This window comes from Rhodnius prolixus, unplaced genomic scaffold (assembly GCF_049639745.1).
Source record: "Rhodnius prolixus isolate KJV_2025 unplaced genomic scaffold, Rpr scaffold_8, whole genome shotgun sequence".
NCBI lineage: Eukaryota > Metazoa > Arthropoda > Insecta > Hemiptera > Reduviidae > Rhodnius > Rhodnius prolixus.
Genome location: NW_027411593.1, coordinates 17,369,218 through 17,391,070, shown reverse-complemented (window position 1 = coordinate 17,391,070; position 21,853 = coordinate 17,369,218). Strand labels below are relative to the sequence as shown.

Sequence of the window (21,853 nt, the reverse complement as noted above, 5' to 3'; positions counted from 1 at the left end):
AAGAAAATTTAAAATGCTCTCAAGATGCAGGAAAAAGTACGTAGGGAAAGGAATATTGAAACGGAAATGGGTAGAGAAAGGAACAATGAAAATAATGAAGAAAATATCAACCTAAATAATAGGACAAAAAATGTAAAAGAATATCTCAGAATAAAGAAATAAAATCATTGAAAGGCAAGAAATAATGAAGACAATAATATAAACAAATAAATTAAATACCCTGTAAATGTTTACTAAAGACGAAAAGAAATCTGAAAATTAAGTCTATTTTAATGCTTTATTTATTATTACTAAACTATTTTATTTTTATTTATTAATTTATTTATTTTTATTTATTTATTTATTTTTTTTTTTTTTTATTATTATTTGTTTCCCTTTCTATTAAACTAAAATTTATTACGAACTTCAAGGCAGTTTGAATTAACTATAATTAGCCCGATCAACAAATTCGGAAACCAACTATTAATTACAAATGAAGCACAGAATGTATTCCGCAGTATCAATTTCAGAAAATGTGTAACTAGACGTAAATAAAATAATACACAAATTGATAACTTATTCAAAAAAATAATTCTGAGACGAAATTACAGCTCCACTACAGATTACCGACAGATAACAGTGTAATGTACACGACGCTTACCGGAAATGCCCGATTATCAAGGGCCCCACGTTGGGCGCCAGAAAAATGTTACGGTGCCATTTAGGCCCAGCGTCACGTCAATGGAGAAGGGGGTGGGTCGAGATGAAGAAGAAAACAATAAAATAAAATGCAATAAGTAAAGGAGAGAAAATAAAAAAAAAAGAATAAAAGAAGAATGTATTTAGGGCGCCACGCTGTTTTAAGTTAGTCCCGCAGGAAACAGCGAAACCTACGGGAACATAATAATAGTTTTTATTTAGTCTGCAACTAAAAATAAAATAAGGTGGAGGGAGGGAGTTCTGGGATAAAAAGAAAAAGACGAAGGCAATTTGGAGACAACAATGTATATTGAAAAAGAAGTTTAAAAAAAAAGATTATTGGGTGGCAAATGTATATCTTCTGATACAATATTATTTACCCTTACGGTACTTAGCACAAGTATACGATATATTATATCAAGTGATAGCTGTATTTACAGAAGAAACAAAAATTAAAAAAAACCCTTGTTTAGGGAAAAAAAAAGACGAAGGCGGAAGCTTCCTTATAACTGTACTATTTCTTATACTAAACCAATAAAATTATCCTCATAGGGTTACAAAAAAAAATAAAAAAAATTACACTGTTGAAAACCTTAATACTATAAAATATAATTAGGAAAAAAAAAACGTGAAAACTATATACATAACTATATACAAAAGAAATACTCCACTTACCCCAGGCCTGGGTCTTACTTTGGTTTTTTGCGTGGGTGAAATTGTATTTTCGCTTTTCCGGCGCTTGTTCCGTAGTCCACTGCAGCACTCTCTACTTCCTTTTCTGTAGTAAATTACGTGGAGGGTAATCCCCACACTGGGAAATGTTACAGAAAAAAATGTTCACCAACACTAGTAACTTCAACCCCTCACACGAACTTTCCAATTTCTGTATGAAAATTGTAGGTGTATCCGGCCAAGCCGAAGAAAAGGAAGTCACCTTATAACAGAGCTATCCGTCACTTACTGCTCACAGTCGAGCTCTGGCTCCTCGCATACGCGCCGCTCTGTTTATCCCCTTTTGTTCGCTTCTTCATAAACAGGCCGAAGTACAATTTCACTTGCTTATCTTACCAAAGACGTATTTCTTTGTATTCATATTCTATTTTTATGTATACATTTGTCCCCAATTGAATTATTTAAATTAAAATTAATTAAGAATTCTTGTTACCAGATTTTCCATCTGTAACAACATCTTATAAATCTACTACTTAAATTTAAAAAAAATTTAAACTGAAACTTTAAGGGGGTAATTTCCAGTTAAGTGTGATTATTGTGTAATGTTTATGTAATTAGAAAATAGTAATAATAATAAAATAAACTATGGTCAAGTCGTACAAGTCTTTCAAAGTCTGTATCGGAGACCGGGAGGCTTGGAGACGTGGACCCCCAGTTATGGGAGACTCGATGTGGTACACGGATGGCTCCAAGATGGGAGAGGGTGTAGGGGCAGGAGTGTACGGGGTGAAGCCGAAATGTAGCTTTTCGGTTAGCCTAGGAAAGCTAGCTACAGTTTTTCAAGCTGAGCTAGCTGCAATTAGGTTCTGCACTACCGAGATTAAAGGGCGAGGAATTATTAATTCCAAGGTCGTAATTTTCTCGGATAGTCAGGCTGCTCTACGGGCAATTAGTTCCTACCAGGTCAACTCAAGGGACTGTCTGGGTGCCCTGAAGGAAATTAGTGACCAAAATAAGGTCTTTCTGGTTTGGGTACCTGGTCATTCAGGATATAAAGGAAACGAAGTGGCAGATTTATTGGCCCGGGAAGGCTCTGCGGGACACTTCGTTGGCCCGGAGCCCTGTTTTGGGGTTTCGAAGTGTGTCAAGACTGCGGCCATTAATTTGTGGGTGCAGAGTAAGTCTCAGGAGTGGTGGCTCGCCACCACTGGACAGAGACAGGCGAAGGAGTTTATTAAAGGCTATTCGCCGAGGCTGACTGCAGAATTAATCCGTCAAGGCCGTGGGGCTATCAGGATGATTGTAGGCCTATTAACTGGCCACTGCAGACTCAGAAAACACATGCATCGCATGGGCCTGGCAGATGACAGCCTTTGTAGGTTCTGCCAGGAAGAAGAGGAAACTGCACTGCACGTGTTGTGTCAGTGTGAGGGGCTTGTATGGCTAAGGATGTTACTTCTCGGGGAGGAAAAACCAAGGCCTAAGAGCTTTACCCAGGAGTCACTCTCCAGAATTAAGAGTCTAATTAAACGGACGGGTCTGGAGGGTGAGCTCTAAAAGTCGGGGAGCCACAATAGATCCAAAGGGGTCGCAGTGGCGTAGGCCTGGTGGCCGCCCTTATTTAATCTTATCTTATCTTATATTATGGTCAAGTCGTGTGAGTCGAATTTTTCTTGGTGAGATGTGGCATAATTCTCCATTGAATATTAATAGAAAGCATCATTTCACAGGGGAATCGAGTCCCTGTTTTGTTTACATTATCCAGTGCAAAAGGTTATAAGACGCATAAGCTAATGGTGTGACATATGTATACTTTCAAGAATAAATACATTGACAAAGAACCAATATTATCAATCAAAGAAACAATCAAAATAAAAATTAATCTATTCTATTAATCACAGACTTCAATCTGAGGATCTTACAAGATAAATAATCATAAAATTTACTTACTTTAATAATCAAGTTTTTGTTTATTTTTGTTTTTTGCTTGCAGACGCGGGGCAATCAAGAAGCTTGCACGTGTTTATTGGAAGCAGAGTGTCTACACTCCAGATACAGTATGTCGTCGTCAAGGCGACCAAACACTTTACACTTTGATAGTAAAACTAAAGAAGATAAAGGTGGTTATGTGGCTGAGGGTAGTTCTAGATCGGCGCCAACAACACCGTGTTCAATTACTAGACGTTCAGCTATACGAACGTTCAGGCGAGCGTCCGCCCCAAGGGCTTTATATACATTAGAACAAACTCCAAACAGGGGTGCTCAACGTGAGTTAGTATATTATCATTTTTTTTTTTTAAATCGTTTTAATTAATAATTTGTCTCTTTTTTTTATTTTAAATTTCATTCCTCCAATTTAAAAAAGGACTTCTCAAGAAGTTCATGGAACATAAATCTTTTCAATTTCGACTTAAATAATTTTATTTTATAGAGTTAATGAGTAAATATACTTTTTGAAAGGACCCAACTTATCTTTTTCAACATTTTAGAATTTTTATTATCGACTATAATCTGTTGTCATACCGATACTTTTAAGTAGTGGAATCTCTTATTCAAATTGTGCTCAAAGAGTTGAAATATAGAAATATAACTATTGTTCCAGTTTAAAGAAATTAAAATGAACAGTCTTTCTTTTTTTCTAACCTAATTGTCGGGTGAAAGAGATAATGTCGATCCTCAAAATTACTCTTTAAAACAAGTTTTGAAGAATTTCTAAATAAAAACATGCAAAATATCATGTGGAAACAAGGTAAATCTAGAAGCTTTTATCTAAACAAAACGAGAGCCTCGAGATATGAAATTTGTTTCCTGGAAGCAAATCAAGCCTAGAGATACGTTAGCTGGAAGTGAGGTTAGCTGATGACCGATAAATTAGTTTTTGCATTAATTGATCAATAAAAATCGATTGTTTGAAAATCAGCTAAAGTAAAAATAATGATATTACTGTCCTTCATTGGCTGTTGAACTACCGATTAGTTTTTACTTTAAATTGATCAATAAAGATCGATTGTTTGAAAGTCAGCTAAAGTAAAAATAATGATATTGCTGTCCTTCATTGGCTGTTGAACTACCGATTAGTTTTTACTTTAAATTGATCAATAAAGATCTATTGTTTGAAAGTCAGCTAAAGTAAAAATAATGATATTGCTGTCCTTCATTGGCTGTTGAACTACCGATTAGTTTTTACTTTAAATTGATCAATAAAGATCGATTGTTTGAAAGTCAGCTAAAGTAAAAATAATGATATTGCTGTCCTTCATTGGCTGTTGAACTACCGATTAGTTTTTACTTTAAATTGATCAATAAAGATCGATTGTTTGAAAGTCAGCTAAAGTAAAAATAATGATATTGCTGTCCTTCATTGGCTGTTGAACTACCGATTAGTTTTTACTTTAAATTGATCAATAAAGATCGATTGTTTGAAAGTCAGCTAAAGTAAAAATAATGATATTGCTGTCCTTCATTGGCTGTTGAACTACCGATTAGTTTTTACTTTAAATTGATCAATAAAGATCGATTGTTTGAAAGTCAGCTAAAGTAAAAATAATGATTTTACTGTCCTTCATTGGCTGTTGAACTACCGAATAGTTTTTACTTTAAATTGATCAATAAAGATCGATTGTTTGAAAGTCAGCTAAAGTAAAAATAATGATATTGCTGTCCTTCATTGGCTGTTGAACCACCGATTAGTTTTTGTTTTATATCGATAAATAAAAAAAATGATTGTTTTAAAATCAGTTGTAGAGATGATTGCAAGTTACAACTGTGTAACATTAATTGTATTAGTGAATTAAAGAACAGGATTTATCTTTTCTCTTGCTGCGGGCCAAAAAATTGCTTAAGTAAAAGTAACTTGTTATTATTGTTTACTAACATCCTTCGAAATACAATAAAAATATCAGAGTAATTAAAATTATACAAATAAAATAAAATCGTTAATTATATAAAATATTTATTTTCGTTAAAAAAAAAAAAGGTATGTAGAATTTAATTTGTTCTAATTGGAGTCTTCCATTCTCAATCTACATAAATTTCAATGTGTCATTTGGCTGCAATTCAAGAATTTCCCAATAATATAGCGAATACACATGGGCTTATATATCACACTAGTAAAAATGTTATACACTATCTTCTATTTTTATTTGCGGCATCAATTTTTTTTTAAATCTATAATTGATTTATAAAATTTAAACTATAGATGTGATGTCTGAGAATTTTTGTTCTTGGGAAGGGGCCTTAAATCTGTATTTTAAAACTCATTAGGAGATAATAAAAGTATCAATTACAAAATAATGGCTTTTTCTTTTTAAATAATATCGTGTAATACTGCCAAAATATTTTATTGTGGCATTTATTAATATTTTAAATAAATTATAAAAAATCTTAGTTTTTTGTTTTTCTAAGAGGATATACAATAGGCAAAAAAAGTATTTGCACACCCTGTTATTTCAAGGTTTCATATAAAAAAAAATCGCTTTTTTACCCAAATTACGTTTATTTAACTTCTTAAATCAAGCACTATAAGATGATAAATAAAAATATGCAAAAGAGTCAAATAAATTAAGTATAAAGAACATAATGTTATTTTATACTGCAAAAAAAGTATTTGCACAGCTGTAATTTGGGATCTCTTGACATGTAAATAAAACAAATGCCCTAACAAAAGAGGATTAACGTCACCTTTGGTACTGTCTATACTCCCTTTATTAGATTCATTAGTTTTAATTGTGTTTTCAACTAGTGCATTGAGATGGCTCCAAAATCTAGAAAAATTCCTGTGAGTGTGAAACAGGAAGTGCTTATATTACATCGTGCTGGAAACAGTAATAGAGAAATCGGAAATAAAGTAAATTTATCGTTTTTAACAGTGAGGTATATCATTAAAAGAGGAACAACAGAAAATAAACAGCGAACAGGTCGACCAAGAGCCTTAAATGAACGGGAGAGGAGGAAGGTCGTCAAAGACACGCTGAGGAAACCAACTCACAGCGCTCAAAAACTTGCGCATGACCTGGCGTCTTGTTCAGGAAAGACGGTTACACCTCAAACAATAAGAAACGTCCTTCACAATAAAGGCATACGAGGCAGGCGACCCTTAAAAAAGCCATTTATTAGTGAGGTTAATAGGAAAAAACGTCTTGAGTTCGCCAAAGAATTTGTTAAAAAACCTGTTGAATTTCGGGAAAAAATTATTTTTTTCTGATGGAAGCAAGATTGAGGTTTTTAAACCACAAAATATAATAACAATCTGGAGAAGAAATAAAACTGGTTTGAATACAAAAAATATATTAAAAACTGTTAAGCATGGAGGAGGATATATCTTGGTTTGGGGCTGTATGGCTTACTCTGGGGTGGGTAATTTAGAAGTTATTGAGGGCATAATAACAGCTCGGTCTTATTTGGAGGTGTTGCGAGGCAACTTGAAGGCAAGTGCTGTAAAATTATGTTTGGAGAACGATTTTCATTTCCAGCAGGATAACCATCCAGAACATACGGCCAACATTACAAAAGAATGGCTCCTTTATAATGCCCCAAGAAGATTACTGAACCCACCTCAATCACCAGACCTGAACACAATTGAAAATCTGTGGCATATTTTGGACAGGAAAGTCCGCCAGACCTCTATTACAAGTAAGGAGCACTTAAGACAAGTGTCAGTTAATTCCTGGAACAATTTATCAGATGAGGTGACAAGAAATTTAGTTGAATCAATGCCAAGGCGTTACAAGCCGTAATTGAAGCTAAAGGGATGCACACTAAATATTAAGGACAATGTTATGATTGGTTATGGTCAACCAAATTATTTTTTGAAATGTTTCACTAGGTGTGCAAATACTTTTTTTGCAGTATAAAATAACATTATGTTCTTTATACTTAATTTATTTGACTCTTTTGCATATTTTTATTTATCATCTTATAGTGCTTGATTTAAGAAGTTAAATAAACGTAATTTGGGTAAAAAAGCGAATTTTTTTTTATATGAAAACTTAAAATAACAGGGTGTGCAAATACTTTTTTTGCCTATTGTATAGAAAATTATTTTCAGGTATCAGCTGTAAACTGGTGTTTGTGTGGGAATGAATCTATTATTAAACTGTTGGAAATGAGGATTATTATTATATTATTTGTGGGTGGGTCATGGTTGGCTTGATATTTTCATTTTTTGTTTAATATCTATTTATTGAAGAAAAAAAAAAGGGAATTTTTAGTGTTTTATACTAAAATTAAAAGTTAAAATATTTCTGCGTATTTCTTAAACATTTCTCTGAAAAAAATCTGGCATGAACTAGTACATTCATTTCTCTTTCTCTATTTATAAGAAATAAAATAAGTAACTTTTCATCAAATTTTCTGTTTCTTTAGAATAAATAGATGAAAATATGAGGGGCAACTCGCGTATATGAATGAATCCTTGCTGAAAATCCAATTCAAATACTTAACAGAATCCAAAATCATTTTTCTGAAAAAATGTTTCAAATAAAAGTGACAAATATTATATAAATTAGATTTCTTACATATTTAGTATACACTACCTTCGAGTACGTAGTTGGTATTCTCAGATGAATTTAGAGTTTTAGGGTTCGACACGGTCTAAACGGGAAAAATTGGGAAATACTGTGAAATTACCATTCTAGTAGTTTTGAACTCGGGAGGCTGCTGCCAATTCACAAGTTGAAACTTTAGTTTGACTATCTTTGATTTAAATTTTATTTTAAATTATTATTATTATTTTTACGGCAAACAATTTCAACAGATTGGCCATGCATAATTGTGATATGTTCTGCTTGATTATTTATTTTATTTTTGAGTTTTAAGAATTCTAAAAATAAACCACTTCGATGTTATCTGTGCCGAAATTTCTCTCGCATTGAGGAATCCAATGAGGTTCAAAACAAGGACAATGTGGTCTGTCTGTCTTGTTATAAAACAAGCCTATATATGTTGAAGAAAATTCCCACCATGCATCCCACAAAGAACAGTTCTCGATATACTGCTTTTTTTCGAGGCCTAATCAAGCTCCTAATTTCTGGAATCTCGTCACAACTTTTGCAGAGATGGTGTTAGGCTCCAGAGAAAGGTCCATAATAACCTCTACTATTGGATAGAATACAACAAACCAGTGGAACATATGTTATATGATTGGATGAAGCAACAGTTGTTGCTCAAAATTAACAGTTTTAATGAAGGAAAAGGAATCTTATTTAATTATTATACTTTTGGATTTAATATGTCTCTAAGTTTCCTAGCTCTTAGATGGTTATTATATAGCATTTGCCTATAATTTTTATTACTGTTTTTATTATTATTATTTTACACATTAACTTATAAAATATTCTGAGATAATTATGAATTTTTCGTATTTTCTCTCTGGTTGCTTAGTCAGAGTGGTTTTATTTCAAATTTTCTCTTTAAAAAAAAAAGTGAATTTGTAGGAAATTTATATTTTAAGGTGTGAATCTTGCCAGTGGCAAGTAATGAAGACACACTTAGGAATAGCGAATCGTTCTTTAATTTCCATCGATTTCCATAAATACTTTCATGTATGCATTGTTCATTTATGCATTCAAAAATGAATAAATAAAAATCTCATGGGAAAAATTTGTACATACTTATCTAAAATAATAGCTAGAAGTCATGTAACTGTTATACTTCAGTTTATTTTTATTTTTCATTTGATTTTTAATAGATGTGTAAACTATATAATAGTGCAAAGATTCTTTTGATCAAATCTTTTATTAATTTCACAATTTTGTTTACTGAAATTGAAAATAACAGCGTATATGTTTGCGTAATGTAGATTTCTAATTATAGAATCAGGTATTAAGTTGGCAGGTATCTCTGGTTTGTTTCATGGCCACGTTCGATAGATGAAAAACTAATGTATCTTTTATTTATTGGCAATATTTGATGAATTATAAAATGTATAAAATTTTTATTAGAAAACATGTGTTTAAAAAAAAAAATATGTATTTTGAAAAAAAATGTTTTTTTTTCAGTGCTTATAGAAACTCAGCTAGAACGTAAAAATAATCTTGAAAAAGAATTAGAAAAGGATAAAAAAAAGCTCGAAGCGATGCAAAAACGCTCGGAAGAGCTTAAAGCTAGATTAGCAGCAAGAAATTCTCCTTTAAAGGTATATTCTCTATTTTTATTTCGTAAGTATCTTTTGAATGTAATTGCTATGCGTTTTTAAAAATATCTTCTTTTTTTTTCTTAAATAGGCAACTCTGGCCGAAGAGATAGCTGCTTTGCAAGAAGACTGTGCTAAATTATGGTCTGAAATAGATTCTAGTCCAGAAAGTGGAAATATAAAGACCAGTATAGACTTGAGGGGTAAGCTATATTTTGTGTATTTATTAATTTGGTATAATTAAAAAATGTATTTTGTTACACACTAATTTTTAATCAGATGTGGTCTAAAAAAATTCTTTTTTTTTTTACTTGGCGCTTAGGAATTTTAGGCGGCACTGCCATATCGCGCCTTTTTTTTCAACTTGGCATCAAAAGCATCAACAAAAGAAATATCAAATTTGGCAATGAACATTTTTATTCATTTGTAAATGTGAAATCTGCCCAGTTTTTTTAGTAAACGTGAACGACGAATAATATTGCACTCAAGTTAAAAAACGTTTCCAACATATTCTCTCTCAACTTTGTTAATCTCTCCACAAGGTGACCTTTCCAATACTGCACTTTGTCGCATGATAAGTTATTGAGAGCCTTACATATTTCTTCTACAAAGAATTCGCGATACCCGATCAACTAATTGATGCCCCTCTGCATCAGATGTACATATTTTGCAGTCTTTTGAAAGTGAACTATGCATAAATGAAATCCAGAGATAGAATGTATAATCTAGTCTTGTATAGTAAGCAAATTGTTCCACAATAGTATAGTTTAAATTAATAGTGACAGGACTATCTGAACATGTTTTAGAGTAAAACTATTATTTTTTTTAATGAGCGGTAAACAAAAATAATATCACAATAGTTATAGGAAACGGATTGGCTATGAGGAGATCCCGGGTTCGAATCCAGCAGCTTTGACTCTTAGATTTTCTCTTCCTAGGAGCTTCTTACAGCTCACTGTCCGGTGATGGACAGTGTTGTTCGTAAAGAAATAACACTGGTGACCGGCAGTGCACTGAAAAAAATCTCTGGGCGTTAATAATCTCAAATATTTGCGCACCATACATAATTTTTTAAAAAAATAAAATAAATTGGAATTATTGCTATCGATGGAATTAGTAACATTATTGTAAACAGTAATTGCCTCCTAGATTAACTTTAAGATCATTCGTTGTTTACAGGGGCGGCAGGTTATTCAGGTGGAGAAAGAAACGAAGGACCTCATTGGCGTTGTCATATCTGCACATTCCAGAATCATCCTTTATTGAACCAGTGCGAGTCCTGTACTATGCCTCGAATAACTTTAGGTACGAAAGTCAGTTAGCTGTGAAATGATATTGCATGCATGAAAATGGTCTTTTCGTGTTATAAATTAAAATTTAACACAGTTCGGTTGTTACAAAACTAAATATTTTTGTACTATTATTCATCACAACAAAACAAAAAGTATAATTAATTTCTCTTTCCTTTTTAACTTTGAGTTGATTTAACTTTTTGTAAAAATATTTGATGTTGGAAGCACTTTTATTTTTTGCAAGAATTCAAAATAAATTCAACTATTTAACATATTCAGTTATTGTGTGACCGAAACGGAATTGTTTCGTATTGATTCCATGACGGAATTACTGTGGAGGATTAAAATGTTTTCCTTAAAGATAAAAGACATTTTTTTTCAAATAATTATAACTTAATAAAAGTCAATTTGTGAAATTTTAGTGACAATTTAAATGGGCAGGACATTTAATCTCTCCTTTGATAAAAAGAAAAGAATATCACTTGATGTTGGACAAGGATATTATAACAATTTATTTTGTAAATTGTACAAAGAACTTGTTAGTTATTTAGTGAAATTGGATTGAAACTTTCGATTTTACTTATTAATTCATGACAATTTCGATACCATATGATGATAAATTCTACCGGTTCTAGTTCCAGGATGAGGTTAGAATTGAATATTGCTTTCTTAAAATGAAGTTATCCTATTCTACTATTTGTCCCAAATTTTATTTTTAAACTGCATATGAATAAGGGACGAGAGTAAAAACTCTAGTCAAAACGAATTTAAAGACATGTAATTCTTTTACACATTTTTTTCCAGATTTAAAATGAGATTCGAAAAAAAATAGGCAGGATGTTCTCTAAGTAATCCTGTCTAATATTACTAATAATATTATTGAGCTCCTTTCGTGCAGGGTAACATTGGCCTGCCTAATTCTCACTTAATACTTAATATGTGGTTTTATACAATACATCTAATTGATTGTACGATTGGTTAATTTATATTTACGCTATAATTAATAACGATGATTTAATTAAGATACAAAGCTAATGTATTTTTCCCACAGTGGCCAGAGAGTCTATTTTTCCCCCTTTAAAAAAAAGTTATTATTTCTTTACGTTTCGGATACCATCCAAATCATCAGTGGCCATGGTAGCCGAGTGGTTAGATTACCTCCAACGCTAATGGGTATTGTGGTACTGGGTTTGTTTCCAGGTCTAGGTCTTGGATTTTATTTTATGTTTAATATATGAACATTGTAGTAAAGTATGTTTGCTAATCGCCTACCTCTACCGGTACCTAATTGGTTGTTGTACATAAAGCCTGCCTGAAAAAATAGACATTACTTTACATCAGCGGCAACCAAAAATATTTTATTCACAGAAAATAGTTAGTTGCAGTGTGCAGAAATGTATTTTAAAGAAAACGTCATAAAGGGACGCCTCACAAACTCAAGGGTAATTCGCTAGAAGTCGGTGAATTTGCTCATGATTTAAGGTACACAACTTCATAACCTAAAGGCAATTTCGATACCATATGATGATAAATTCTACCGGTTCTTTATCTTTCATTTTTAAATTAAATCATTGGGATTTTTAATTATTTTGCACCATTATTTCTTAACAATAAATATTTTACATTTTTGTTTGCTTTATTATGTAGCTGGTCTCTTCTACCTATTGCTGGCTGTTGTTAAAACAGTTTTTAGAAGGTTGTGATTACCTACTTGTAGAACAACAATAAAGATTCTTTAAAAATATTATTCTATGGCTGGCCATTACAAAAATGTCTCTAATTTAAGAAAGAAGACCTTCTCTCCATGTCTCTAAGCGTGAAAGTACATTCAATTTCTTTTAATTTTGCTCTAATCCGCGAATAAATCTTCGCCGCCCTAATTTATGAGAACATTCTTAAAATAAGTAAAACAAAAAATTATTTACGAATTTGTAGTGACAATACACTAAATTCTAAAACATACCTAAATAAGGTACCTTTAATTTGCCCAAGATTTATTAGTAACAATTAAAATGAGTGCCTTCAAAAATAATCATGCATTTGTTTATTGTAACTAATTTTCATCACAATAACATTTCCTTAAGGATCCATTTTGTGTGTTTTTTTGTCGTTTAAAACAAATTATTTTTTTCTGTTCATTTTTTTAATGACTACTTTTAATGATAAAACTAAATGAAAATTGTACCTGCATGATTTTTTTAGTACAAAATCAACTTAGTAAATTGTGTTTGTTATGTTGACATGCATTAAAATTTTGAAATATAAGAACGTCTAAAAGTGATATTACAATATTTCTGAAATTAGAGTTCTTTCATAAAAAGCTATGATTTCAGAAATAAATCTTTCAGAGAATGCAGCTGTAATATAAAAATAAAAAAAAAGCAAGAAAAAAAAAATTAATATTGTAGATGCAATCAATACTGTAGTAAACTTATATAAACACTCATCTATAATCTTATATTTATAGTACTTAAATTATCATTCTTGAAGGACTTTCTATAAAATATGTTTTTATGTAAATAATAAATTTTACTCGCATGTATTTTTATCTATTAATGCCCTTATCGTTTGATATTATATGCATACATTTTGAACATAATCTCAAAATATTATTTTCTCTTCATCCTCCGCCGCATCACTCTTCCTCCGATCTATCTCGTCCATTGTTTTGGGCTGTATTTAAAAAAAAATATTGATTTGGAACCCGCGCACACGATTTAAACGAACTTTAGTAAACAGGTGCTAACAACTAAGTAAAAGACTACCAAGACTAACGATCTAATATTTTACTTAATCACAATGACTCATGCAAATTTCTATACTAAAACCCACTTGGTGATACGGTATTGAACAGTAACGAGACGCTTCAAAATATTTTATGTTTAAAAACTAACCATTCACACAAATTTAGAAATTCCGTTAGTAAGTCCAAGTTGTTCAAACTCTCAGTTGTTCATCAGTACTTGCAGTCTCATTCCAAATCATCCTCCTATACGATTAAAACGTCAGTGGCCTTATGATTTTCTCTCTTATGAAACTAATTGTTTACAAACTTTAACTCAACAAGAGTGGCCATGCAATATTACTTCTTTAAACGAATCGCATCCATGAAAATAGAAGATTATAGCTTTGGTACGATTCATAATTCTTGACTAATAAATTGAAATTTCACTTGAAGTGAATAAAATATTATTTTAACCATCGTAATGTCTTTTATCCATTAAATTCCAGAAAACCGACCTGCTTCCTGCAACGCTATTCATTATCCTGACGGGTGTATTTATCAATAAACTTATTTGCCCAAATTATCACCTCAGATATTTCAAAATTAACTTCAGACATCACAAACTTAGTACGATAAGGACATTATTCTGTAAATTTAAATTGTAAATAATATTTTTTATAAGTGAAGCGCATGTTCCTTCTTATTTTGAGCGTAACATTTAAATGTCTCTTTTGTATTTGTCATTTTTTGTAAATGATTGTCAGTTTTGAAAATTATCATTTGAGCTTATAACAGTTTTCTAATTTATTTTTGAATTTTGCTACCATAAGTCTTTTTCAAATGTTATTCAGGATACTAATTAAACCTGAACTATCAAAGCATGGTTAAGCACGCAATGCTGGATAAAGTCAAAGATATAAACTTAAATTATTTAGTTCGCTAAAAAAATTCAATTTAATTTTGCAGCTTAAATAATCCAACTGTGTAAATACATAAGAACATTTAATTTTGGGATGTGTTTTTATTTTTTTAAAAAATGGCGTATTTAGCCTCATAAATATTCTCCTATATATTATTAATTTTGCATCCAATTTTCAAGCTACATCTAATTTTAAATCGTTATGTCAACTAATTTTTGTTTACCCATCTAATTCAGTCACAGCATGTGTTATTAAGTTGAATATAAATGTTTTTCTTGTCTCCGAAACTATTTGTGTTACCGAAATTAACATTTTTGTTAATTTTAAGGACCATCTTGACTATATGAACTCTAAGATCACTTATTCTTATCAATTTATTGTGATATATACTTTCATTCTTATTAATTAAAGAAATAATTTAGTAAAAAAAAGAATAATATTTTGTACATTTAAATAATTGTTGTATAACGAATAATTTTATAAATTGAAAGTGTTAAAATATAAAAATTTTACAATAGATATACCATTTATAAAGATGATATTGTAATTTTGGACATATAAGGTCTTACAATATTGATTATATTATTTGTTTATTTATTTTGTTTGATGTTGTGCAAATAAAAATTTGAAAAAAAATTTTGTTTGTATACAGAAGGGAGTGAAACACCGAACATCCATATTCGTGTTACCCATCACAAGTTTCCTTCTTGCAGTAAGTTATATCTAGATTAAGTTATATTGATACAAGGCATGCACAGTTTTATTGCTTTCTTAATGTTTCGTTGAGGAAATTACCTTTCCGTTCTTTCATTGTTTATTTTGAGTGAATTTTCTAAAGATTTTTTGCATTTTACTACTTCAGTATTAATTAACAAAGCTAATTTGGTGTTGTGAGTAAGAATAGAATATTTTTAACCAAAAGAATTCGTGAGGAAATGTGGCAAAGAAAATACAAGATTTTTTTTTTTTTATGTAATACGAAAGATACTTTAATATACGTCGATTATTTGTTAGGCTTAAAAACCTCTTATTATTTAGAAAAAATAAATCCACAGAATTAATTGCATTAGAAAACTCAACAATGTTCTAAAACTTAAGGGATGGGACAAACATTAGGTTTTAGCGAGCATTTACTCTTTGGTTTTCATGGAAATTGATAGTGGAAAGTTGATAGTAAGGACAAGACTTTAAGGTATCTTTTTTTCTTTTTTAAATTTATTAACTTCTACTTCACTGTGACATTTTTTTCTCTCTTTCAATTTTATTCCTATTCTCTAAAATATTATGAAATTTTGTATGTAGCCGAATTCTTAAAAAAGAGGCTACAAGTATGTTAAAAATTTTGAATTTGCATCAGTAACAAAATTTATTTTTGTCTTTTTTTTTCAGAGGTCGTTCATAGCTGGGCAATCTGAGCAACAACACTTAAAAGATGACAAATACGAAAATGTACATATATTTTTCATGTCAAGGCTGTGTAATAAAATGGACAATGGATCCAGTTTTAATAAATGTATGTAAGTTTAAATAAATACATTTTAGGATCTAATAATAAGCTTAAATTCATACATTTTAGGACCTAATAATGTTTAAAGATTAAAAAGCCCGAGGTTTGATTCTGAAACGCTTTTTAACAAGTATTAACTGACTTTTCTTTTTGTTACCAGTTCTTATCGATAAAGAAAATTAATCATCAATCACATTGTCTCATCGAATTGCATATTAATTTTTTTAAAATATTATTATCATTATTAAAGCAGTTTATAGCTTTGTGATCATGTTGAATAATAAAAGTTGTAATTTTATTTTAAAAATATATTCTCAATACGATTTTCTGAATTCTGGTTCCCAATGTTTTAAAAGTAGATTACTAATATAATTTACAAGTGTGCCCTGTGATTGCTTCTGTGGAATTAAAGAGTTTTTTTCCTACTCTTTAAGAAAAAATTTACTATAATTAAACTTCTTTTATGATTAACAACAGAACATGCCTTTGAGTAGGGCATCATAATGAAAAAATATGGGAAGCAAGGACGTCGAATAGAACTCCAGTAAATTGTTGGCAACTGTCTCCACTTCCCTTGTAATCCTTTGCTCTCGACTCTTCTTGGGCTGATGAGTGACACAAACTTTATAGATGGGAGTTCACATTTCTTTACTCTAAACCTGACAATCTCAGTAGATGGATGAAAACCCGATCTGGCTAGAATATAAAGTTTTTTATGGATGGATTGTAGAGGATCTGTGGAAATTCGAAGAATCGTGAATGGATAGATTCAGTCACAAAGGGGTTATTTAGATCTTTATGAAGCGAGAGATTAAGAGACATTACAGGTAGCATTATTACCAATATGACGGAAAACTTTTGAAAGAATTGGATACGGGAGATATTAGAGGATCTAGCTCATCCCCACAGCTATGATCCGTAGGTAGATCAACATGAGTGCAATAATGAAGGCATCTTTCACAGAATAAACTTGGTGTCTGGGATTATTCACAGGGTTTCAGTCCGTTATAGACGTTACTTGATATTTATTTGCATCAGTCAGGCGCATTTTCATTGTAGCATGTAGAATCAGAAGTCACTATAATTATGCAATTGTTACGAAAAATACTCATATTGCTTCTTAAAGAAGAACCGGAATATTAAATTTTTGATATCTATTGAATGATGGTAGCAAATTCTTTTCTTTTTAAAGAATGTTCATTATAAAATATTCTGAGTACAGTACGATTAAAAAATTTCAATTCCGTTAGAGATACAAAAATGAGGCAAAGTATTGCTGCCAAGAAAATACTTTTTTAACGCTGAGGTAACTATTTTTTAAATTTAATTTTTAACCAGTTAACCACAATAACAGAAAAATCACAAAATGAATGTTCTCTAAAAATTGCGTAGATTGCACACTGAAACGCATAAAAATAGCAGAATAAAATTGACAAGTTTATTAATTAATTAAATACAAAAAGTTTTATAATCATAACTATGTTTTTTCACATTAGAGATAATGCATTTTAATGAAGATCTTTGATATATATATTTCATGAAGAATGAAGATAAATGATTTTAAGAAGATTTTATTTTAATGTAAAACTGGAATGCGTAAAATAATTATTGCAGTTAAGAAGAATTTACTTTCATAACTACCATTTTACCCATACAACGTGTGTCCCAGTTTAAAAGCTCACTAATAATTAACGTATTTGTTTTTAGTGGCCGCCCATTGGTTTGTGTTTCGGTTACTAAGGGGTAGGGAAAGTCAGCTACGAGTATCAGCTATCTAGTAGCAAAGTATCCAATGATCGCTAAAAAATATTTAGTAGGATATAACTGGTAAGTGTTGTATAAAATAACTTTTTTGGTATCAATGTAAAATTTCTCTTATTAACGTTATGAAATAATTAATGAACACCAGACTCTATGGTTTTAAAACATTTCTCAAAGAACAAATAAAAAAAAATTGCTGAATAAATTAGGCAAATATCTGATCCCTGAGTCTAGTATCACAAACATATTTTCTTTAAAAGTAAATATTGTTGTTATTATTATACATTTTTATAAATATCTCTTTTATTACAATATTCATCAGCGATTTTTAATAAAAAATAGTTTAACACAAATATTTCTGACTAATTTAGTTAAATACTTCCAAGTTGTTAAATTCATTTGTACTTCACAAATCTACACAAATCAAAATTATACAGCTGTACCCCTCTCCAAATTTTGTTTGATCTCCGTAGTATACTGCCCATAAAATCTTTCCAGTTTTTTATTGAATTTCATATTTCTATCATTGATGTAATCAATATCAGCATCATCGTTGTGTGTTCTTCTTCTGCTGTATTTTTCTCGTTTAGAGATTCTGTAAAAACAAAAATACAAAAATTATAAGCAACTGTTTTAACTAAGTTCAAATTAAAATAACATAGTAATAATATATTAAGTTGTTCAATATGTTTTTTTTCTGCACAAATAATATTAATAATAATAGTAATAATAATTTTTTTTATTTAATGCACGTCAACATCTGAGGCCATTAACTGCCTGAGCCTTTTTCTGTGCACAACGTTCTGTCGTTATATAAAACACAATTCATCACCGGGCAATGAGCTGTAAAAGGCTCCTAAGCTGACTAACAGCTGACAGCTAGACACCGCGAGGTCCTATTTACAACTGCCCAATGGCAACACCACTTTCATCATTATCGCTACTTTTCATTTAAATAGTAAATTAAAAAAATGAATTGTTTCTCAATTTGGATGCAACATGCTATCAATGGATTTATTACAACATAAAAATATATGTATTGTCTTTTTAAATTAATTAAAACGTCTTAAATGTATAGTACGAAATTTCTTCCTTTAAAAACAGGAGTGTGATCATAATTTTTTTTTTCAACCCCCTGAAACAAACAAAATTATTCGCAGAGATAGGCGGAATCATCCAGTTAATGAGGCAAGAACGTAACGCGCTTTTTGGCGAAGGTATAACGCTTCTTCAAGCTTCTCCAAGATGTTGAGGGTTTTGGTCTGCTGAAAAAAAGTACTAATACTCCTTAAAAATTAATAATAAAAATGTACTAACTGTTTCTCCAAATCGTTCACCATTCTATCAATGTCGTCCTTTTTATCAACATGTAACCCATGCAATATGGTATTTGGACCACCATAAAATGCTTCACCTAATCTTTCTCTTTTTCTATAATAATCATCCATGTCTGGTTTGATGTTTTTTATCAAGCGATTATACTGTCTCACTGTTGCTTGTTCGTAATCAGCAAACCCTTGATCTGGATTTTTCTTCTTTTTTCGTCTCTCAAGTTTTTCAGCTTCTGACGCTTCAATATTCAGTAACTTTATTCTATCATAATCTTCCCCCTAAAAATCATAAATCATGTAAATAAAAAATTAATACATAACATTTTATTTATTGATCATTTAAATTCCGACAATAGATGAAAATCCAAAACCCAACAAAAATATAAAATACATGCTTGCAAAGACGGTTAAAATTAACTGCGAACTCAACATTTTCGATGTGTTAACATAAGTTTCATTCTAATATTTTGCTCTGTTAGGCTATGCTGATTGAAGTTACGGTAACTTTTTGGTCGGAACCAAGAGACTGATCTTCTCATCAATCTTCAGAGTATCTTATTGTACGGTGTAGAAATATTAACGAAACAGTGCAAGAGGTTACTTTTGGTGAAGAACATCAATGTTCGAAGCGAGACCAAAATTGAAAGTGACATTATCAAAATATTAATGATATCCTAAATGGTTGTGACAAGTTAAGGGCAAGGAGCGAAGAGGATGGTTAAGAAAGAGCCTAGGGCAGGGGTCGGCAACCCGCGGCTTGCGAGCCACATGCGGCTCTTTTATACAAATTTTGTGGCCCTTCAGCCTGCCCAAAATAAATTGTATATTTCAATTTTATTGAAACAAATGAAAATTTCATTTATAAGATATTTTTTTCAAAAAGAATTTTGAATGTGATAGGTTAGAAATTGAATAGAATTATATTAAAATACAGTACGTAATTATAAAGGCTGCCTCCATTTTCATTCAAACACAGGTTTAGTCATTATTTATTTTATTTATTTACTTTGCAATATGTGAAGATAAATATATAAAACAATTAAATGTTATTGAATATCGTAAAATAATAATTTGTGAATACAAATGATCTACAGAGTTGTTTACACTACCATCCTTGTGGCTCTTGGTAAGATTTATTAAAATTATTTAAGGAGAAATGGCTCTCTACTTAAAATAGGTTGCCGACCCCTGGCCTAGGGTGTTGATGTTAAGCAAGGTAGTGTATGATCGAAAGAAGTCAGGGAAATAAAGACCAGGCTGAGAGAATGGTAGGATAAGGACGAGACAAGGAATCATGCTACTAAGAAAAAAAAAGCTAGATGAATCCACTATCATTGAAGTAAATATTGTATTTATGATAGTGAGTGCAGGCAATTTAAGTAACATTTTTATCTTAACTTACATTTTTTACAGCTTCTTCTCGATTCTTTTCATCATCTAATATCCACTCAGCTCTTCTTTTTCTTGCTTCCCAATTTGCAGGAAGCTTATTTCTTTTATCTTCTTCAACAACTTCTTTATGATTTAGCTGGCGAGCTTCATTCTTCATAACATAATAATAAATTTTATTGATTAATTAAAATAAAACAATGTATGTAGTTTTAAAGAATACAAAAACTTTAATTGGCATTGTAGAGACGTCTGCCGGAGTTTGGTCTTAAATAACGAAATAAATTTGACATGTGTATTGATGTAGTGGTTTGTATTTTCGTTAGATAATAAGATAACAAGCATACAAAGTTTCGTAATATAATTAATAAGAAAGGGCCGTCAGACAATATAAATATTATGTCAAAACAGTCAAGAGATCAATTTTACTTCGAAAACAGTCCGCCTCAAAAGGAAAAGGAGTGAATTAGACATTCAGCAACGAAGTCAAACTTCTCATCTGTTTAATAGTGAACATTCTGCCTCAATATTAGCTTGTAATTGAAATTCAATTTCAATAACTAACGTTATTCATAGTTCATTGTCATTGAAAGCATTTTCATTTACAGTTAAATCAGTTCATCTGATACTGAGATAGGGTAGTGTTTTATCTCTTCCATGTGAATATCTCTAAAATTCGACTTCAACCTAGAAATGATCCCTAGCTGCGAGCTAAGCGTATTTTTTTTACATATAAACTCTTTATAACTAAAACGAAATCTAATCAGTGGCCATGAAATTTCCTCCCGAACTCATTTTGAAAAATTTCAACAGATATTGGTAATGAATAGGTAAAGTGTCTACTAAAATAATAACTGTTATTGTGTTCACGTAAAGCATATCCAATCGGATAATGCAGTTTTTTGAGAGAACATAAGAAATTTCAACGAAGGAAGAAATTAAGAAAATGGAAATAACACGTAATCTTTGGACGCTTGTAAATCAAGATATTCTGTCAAATCAACTAATCAGTAATCACGACGAATAACTAACAAAACAACAATTACACAACCAAAATCAGAATATTTTTGAGATTTATAAAGATAATACAATTTTTGCTACGACCAAAAGACCTTCGCTGTTCTCATTGGCCTAACCTTGTATATCTAGGAAAATGTACATGTATTTAACAAATGAATAAGTTTTGAAGATAAAACGACTAGTTGAGAAAATTTTTAAAAACAAGAAAGTGTCGGTAAGGGAAAATAATGACCATTAAAAATAAATAAATGCGAAAGTGATGCCAAAGTACAAACCCTTTTTAAATGAAGTTCTTTTAGTTTTTTCATTCTTTCTGCATATTTACATTCAATACTCTCAGTTCTTCTTTCTTCTTTACTCTGTTCCATTCTTTTTTATTTGAACACTGTAACTTAACTGGTAAACATCAGATATCACTTATTTGTCA

General features: G+C 30.7%; 2 protein-coding genes across 5 annotated transcripts in view; one reads left to right on the top strand and one right to left on the bottom strand.

Annotated features, from left to right (window-relative positions):
- Positions 1–16,248, top strand: part of LOC141450970 (uncharacterized) — a 33,981-nt gene extending 17,733 nt beyond the window's left edge. For 2 of the 4 annotated variants that reach the window (XM_074121927.1, XM_074121928.1), the window contains 6 exons: positions 3,344–3,617; positions 9,348–9,484; positions 9,573–9,684; positions 10,661–10,786; positions 15,071–15,130; positions 15,808–16,248. In XM_074121927.1, the coding sequence (XP_073978028.1) occupies positions 3,344–3,617; positions 9,348–9,484; positions 9,573–9,684; positions 10,661–10,786; positions 15,071–15,130; positions 15,808–15,833 (735 nt within the window). In that variant the 3' untranslated portion in view covers positions 15,834–16,248. The other 2 variants (XM_074121930.1, XM_074121929.1) reach the window with 2 other exon arrangements.
- Positions 16,249–17,349: 1,101 nt separating this feature from the next.
- On the bottom strand, positions 17,350–21,845 carry LOC141450973 (pre-mRNA-splicing factor SYF2). The gene is made up of 4 exons (XM_074121934.1): positions 21,702–21,845; positions 20,420–20,560; positions 19,004–19,296; positions 17,350–18,281 (listed from the first exon to the last, which is right to left on the bottom strand). Exons 1-4 carry the CDS (start codon positions 21,792–21,794, stop codon positions 18,116–18,118), a joined length of 693 nt encoding a protein of 230 aa, XP_073978035.1. The 5' UTR covers positions 21,795–21,845; the 3' UTR covers positions 17,350–18,115.
- Positions 21,846–21,853: the final 8 nt, after the last annotated feature.

Coding starts and splice junctions, on each gene's coding strand:
- LOC141450973 (XM_074121934.1), bottom strand. CDS start 21,794: ATGGAACAGAGTAAAGAAGAAAGAAGAACTGAGAGTATTGAATGTAAA. Junction 19,297..20,419: donor GAGAAGAAGCTGTAAAAAAT/GTAAGTTAAGAT, acceptor TATGATTTTTAG/GGGGAAGATTATGATAGAAT. Junction 18,282..19,003: donor GTGAACGATTTGGAGAAACA/GTTAGTACATTT, acceptor TTGTTTTTACAG/AATCTCTAAACGAGAAAAAT.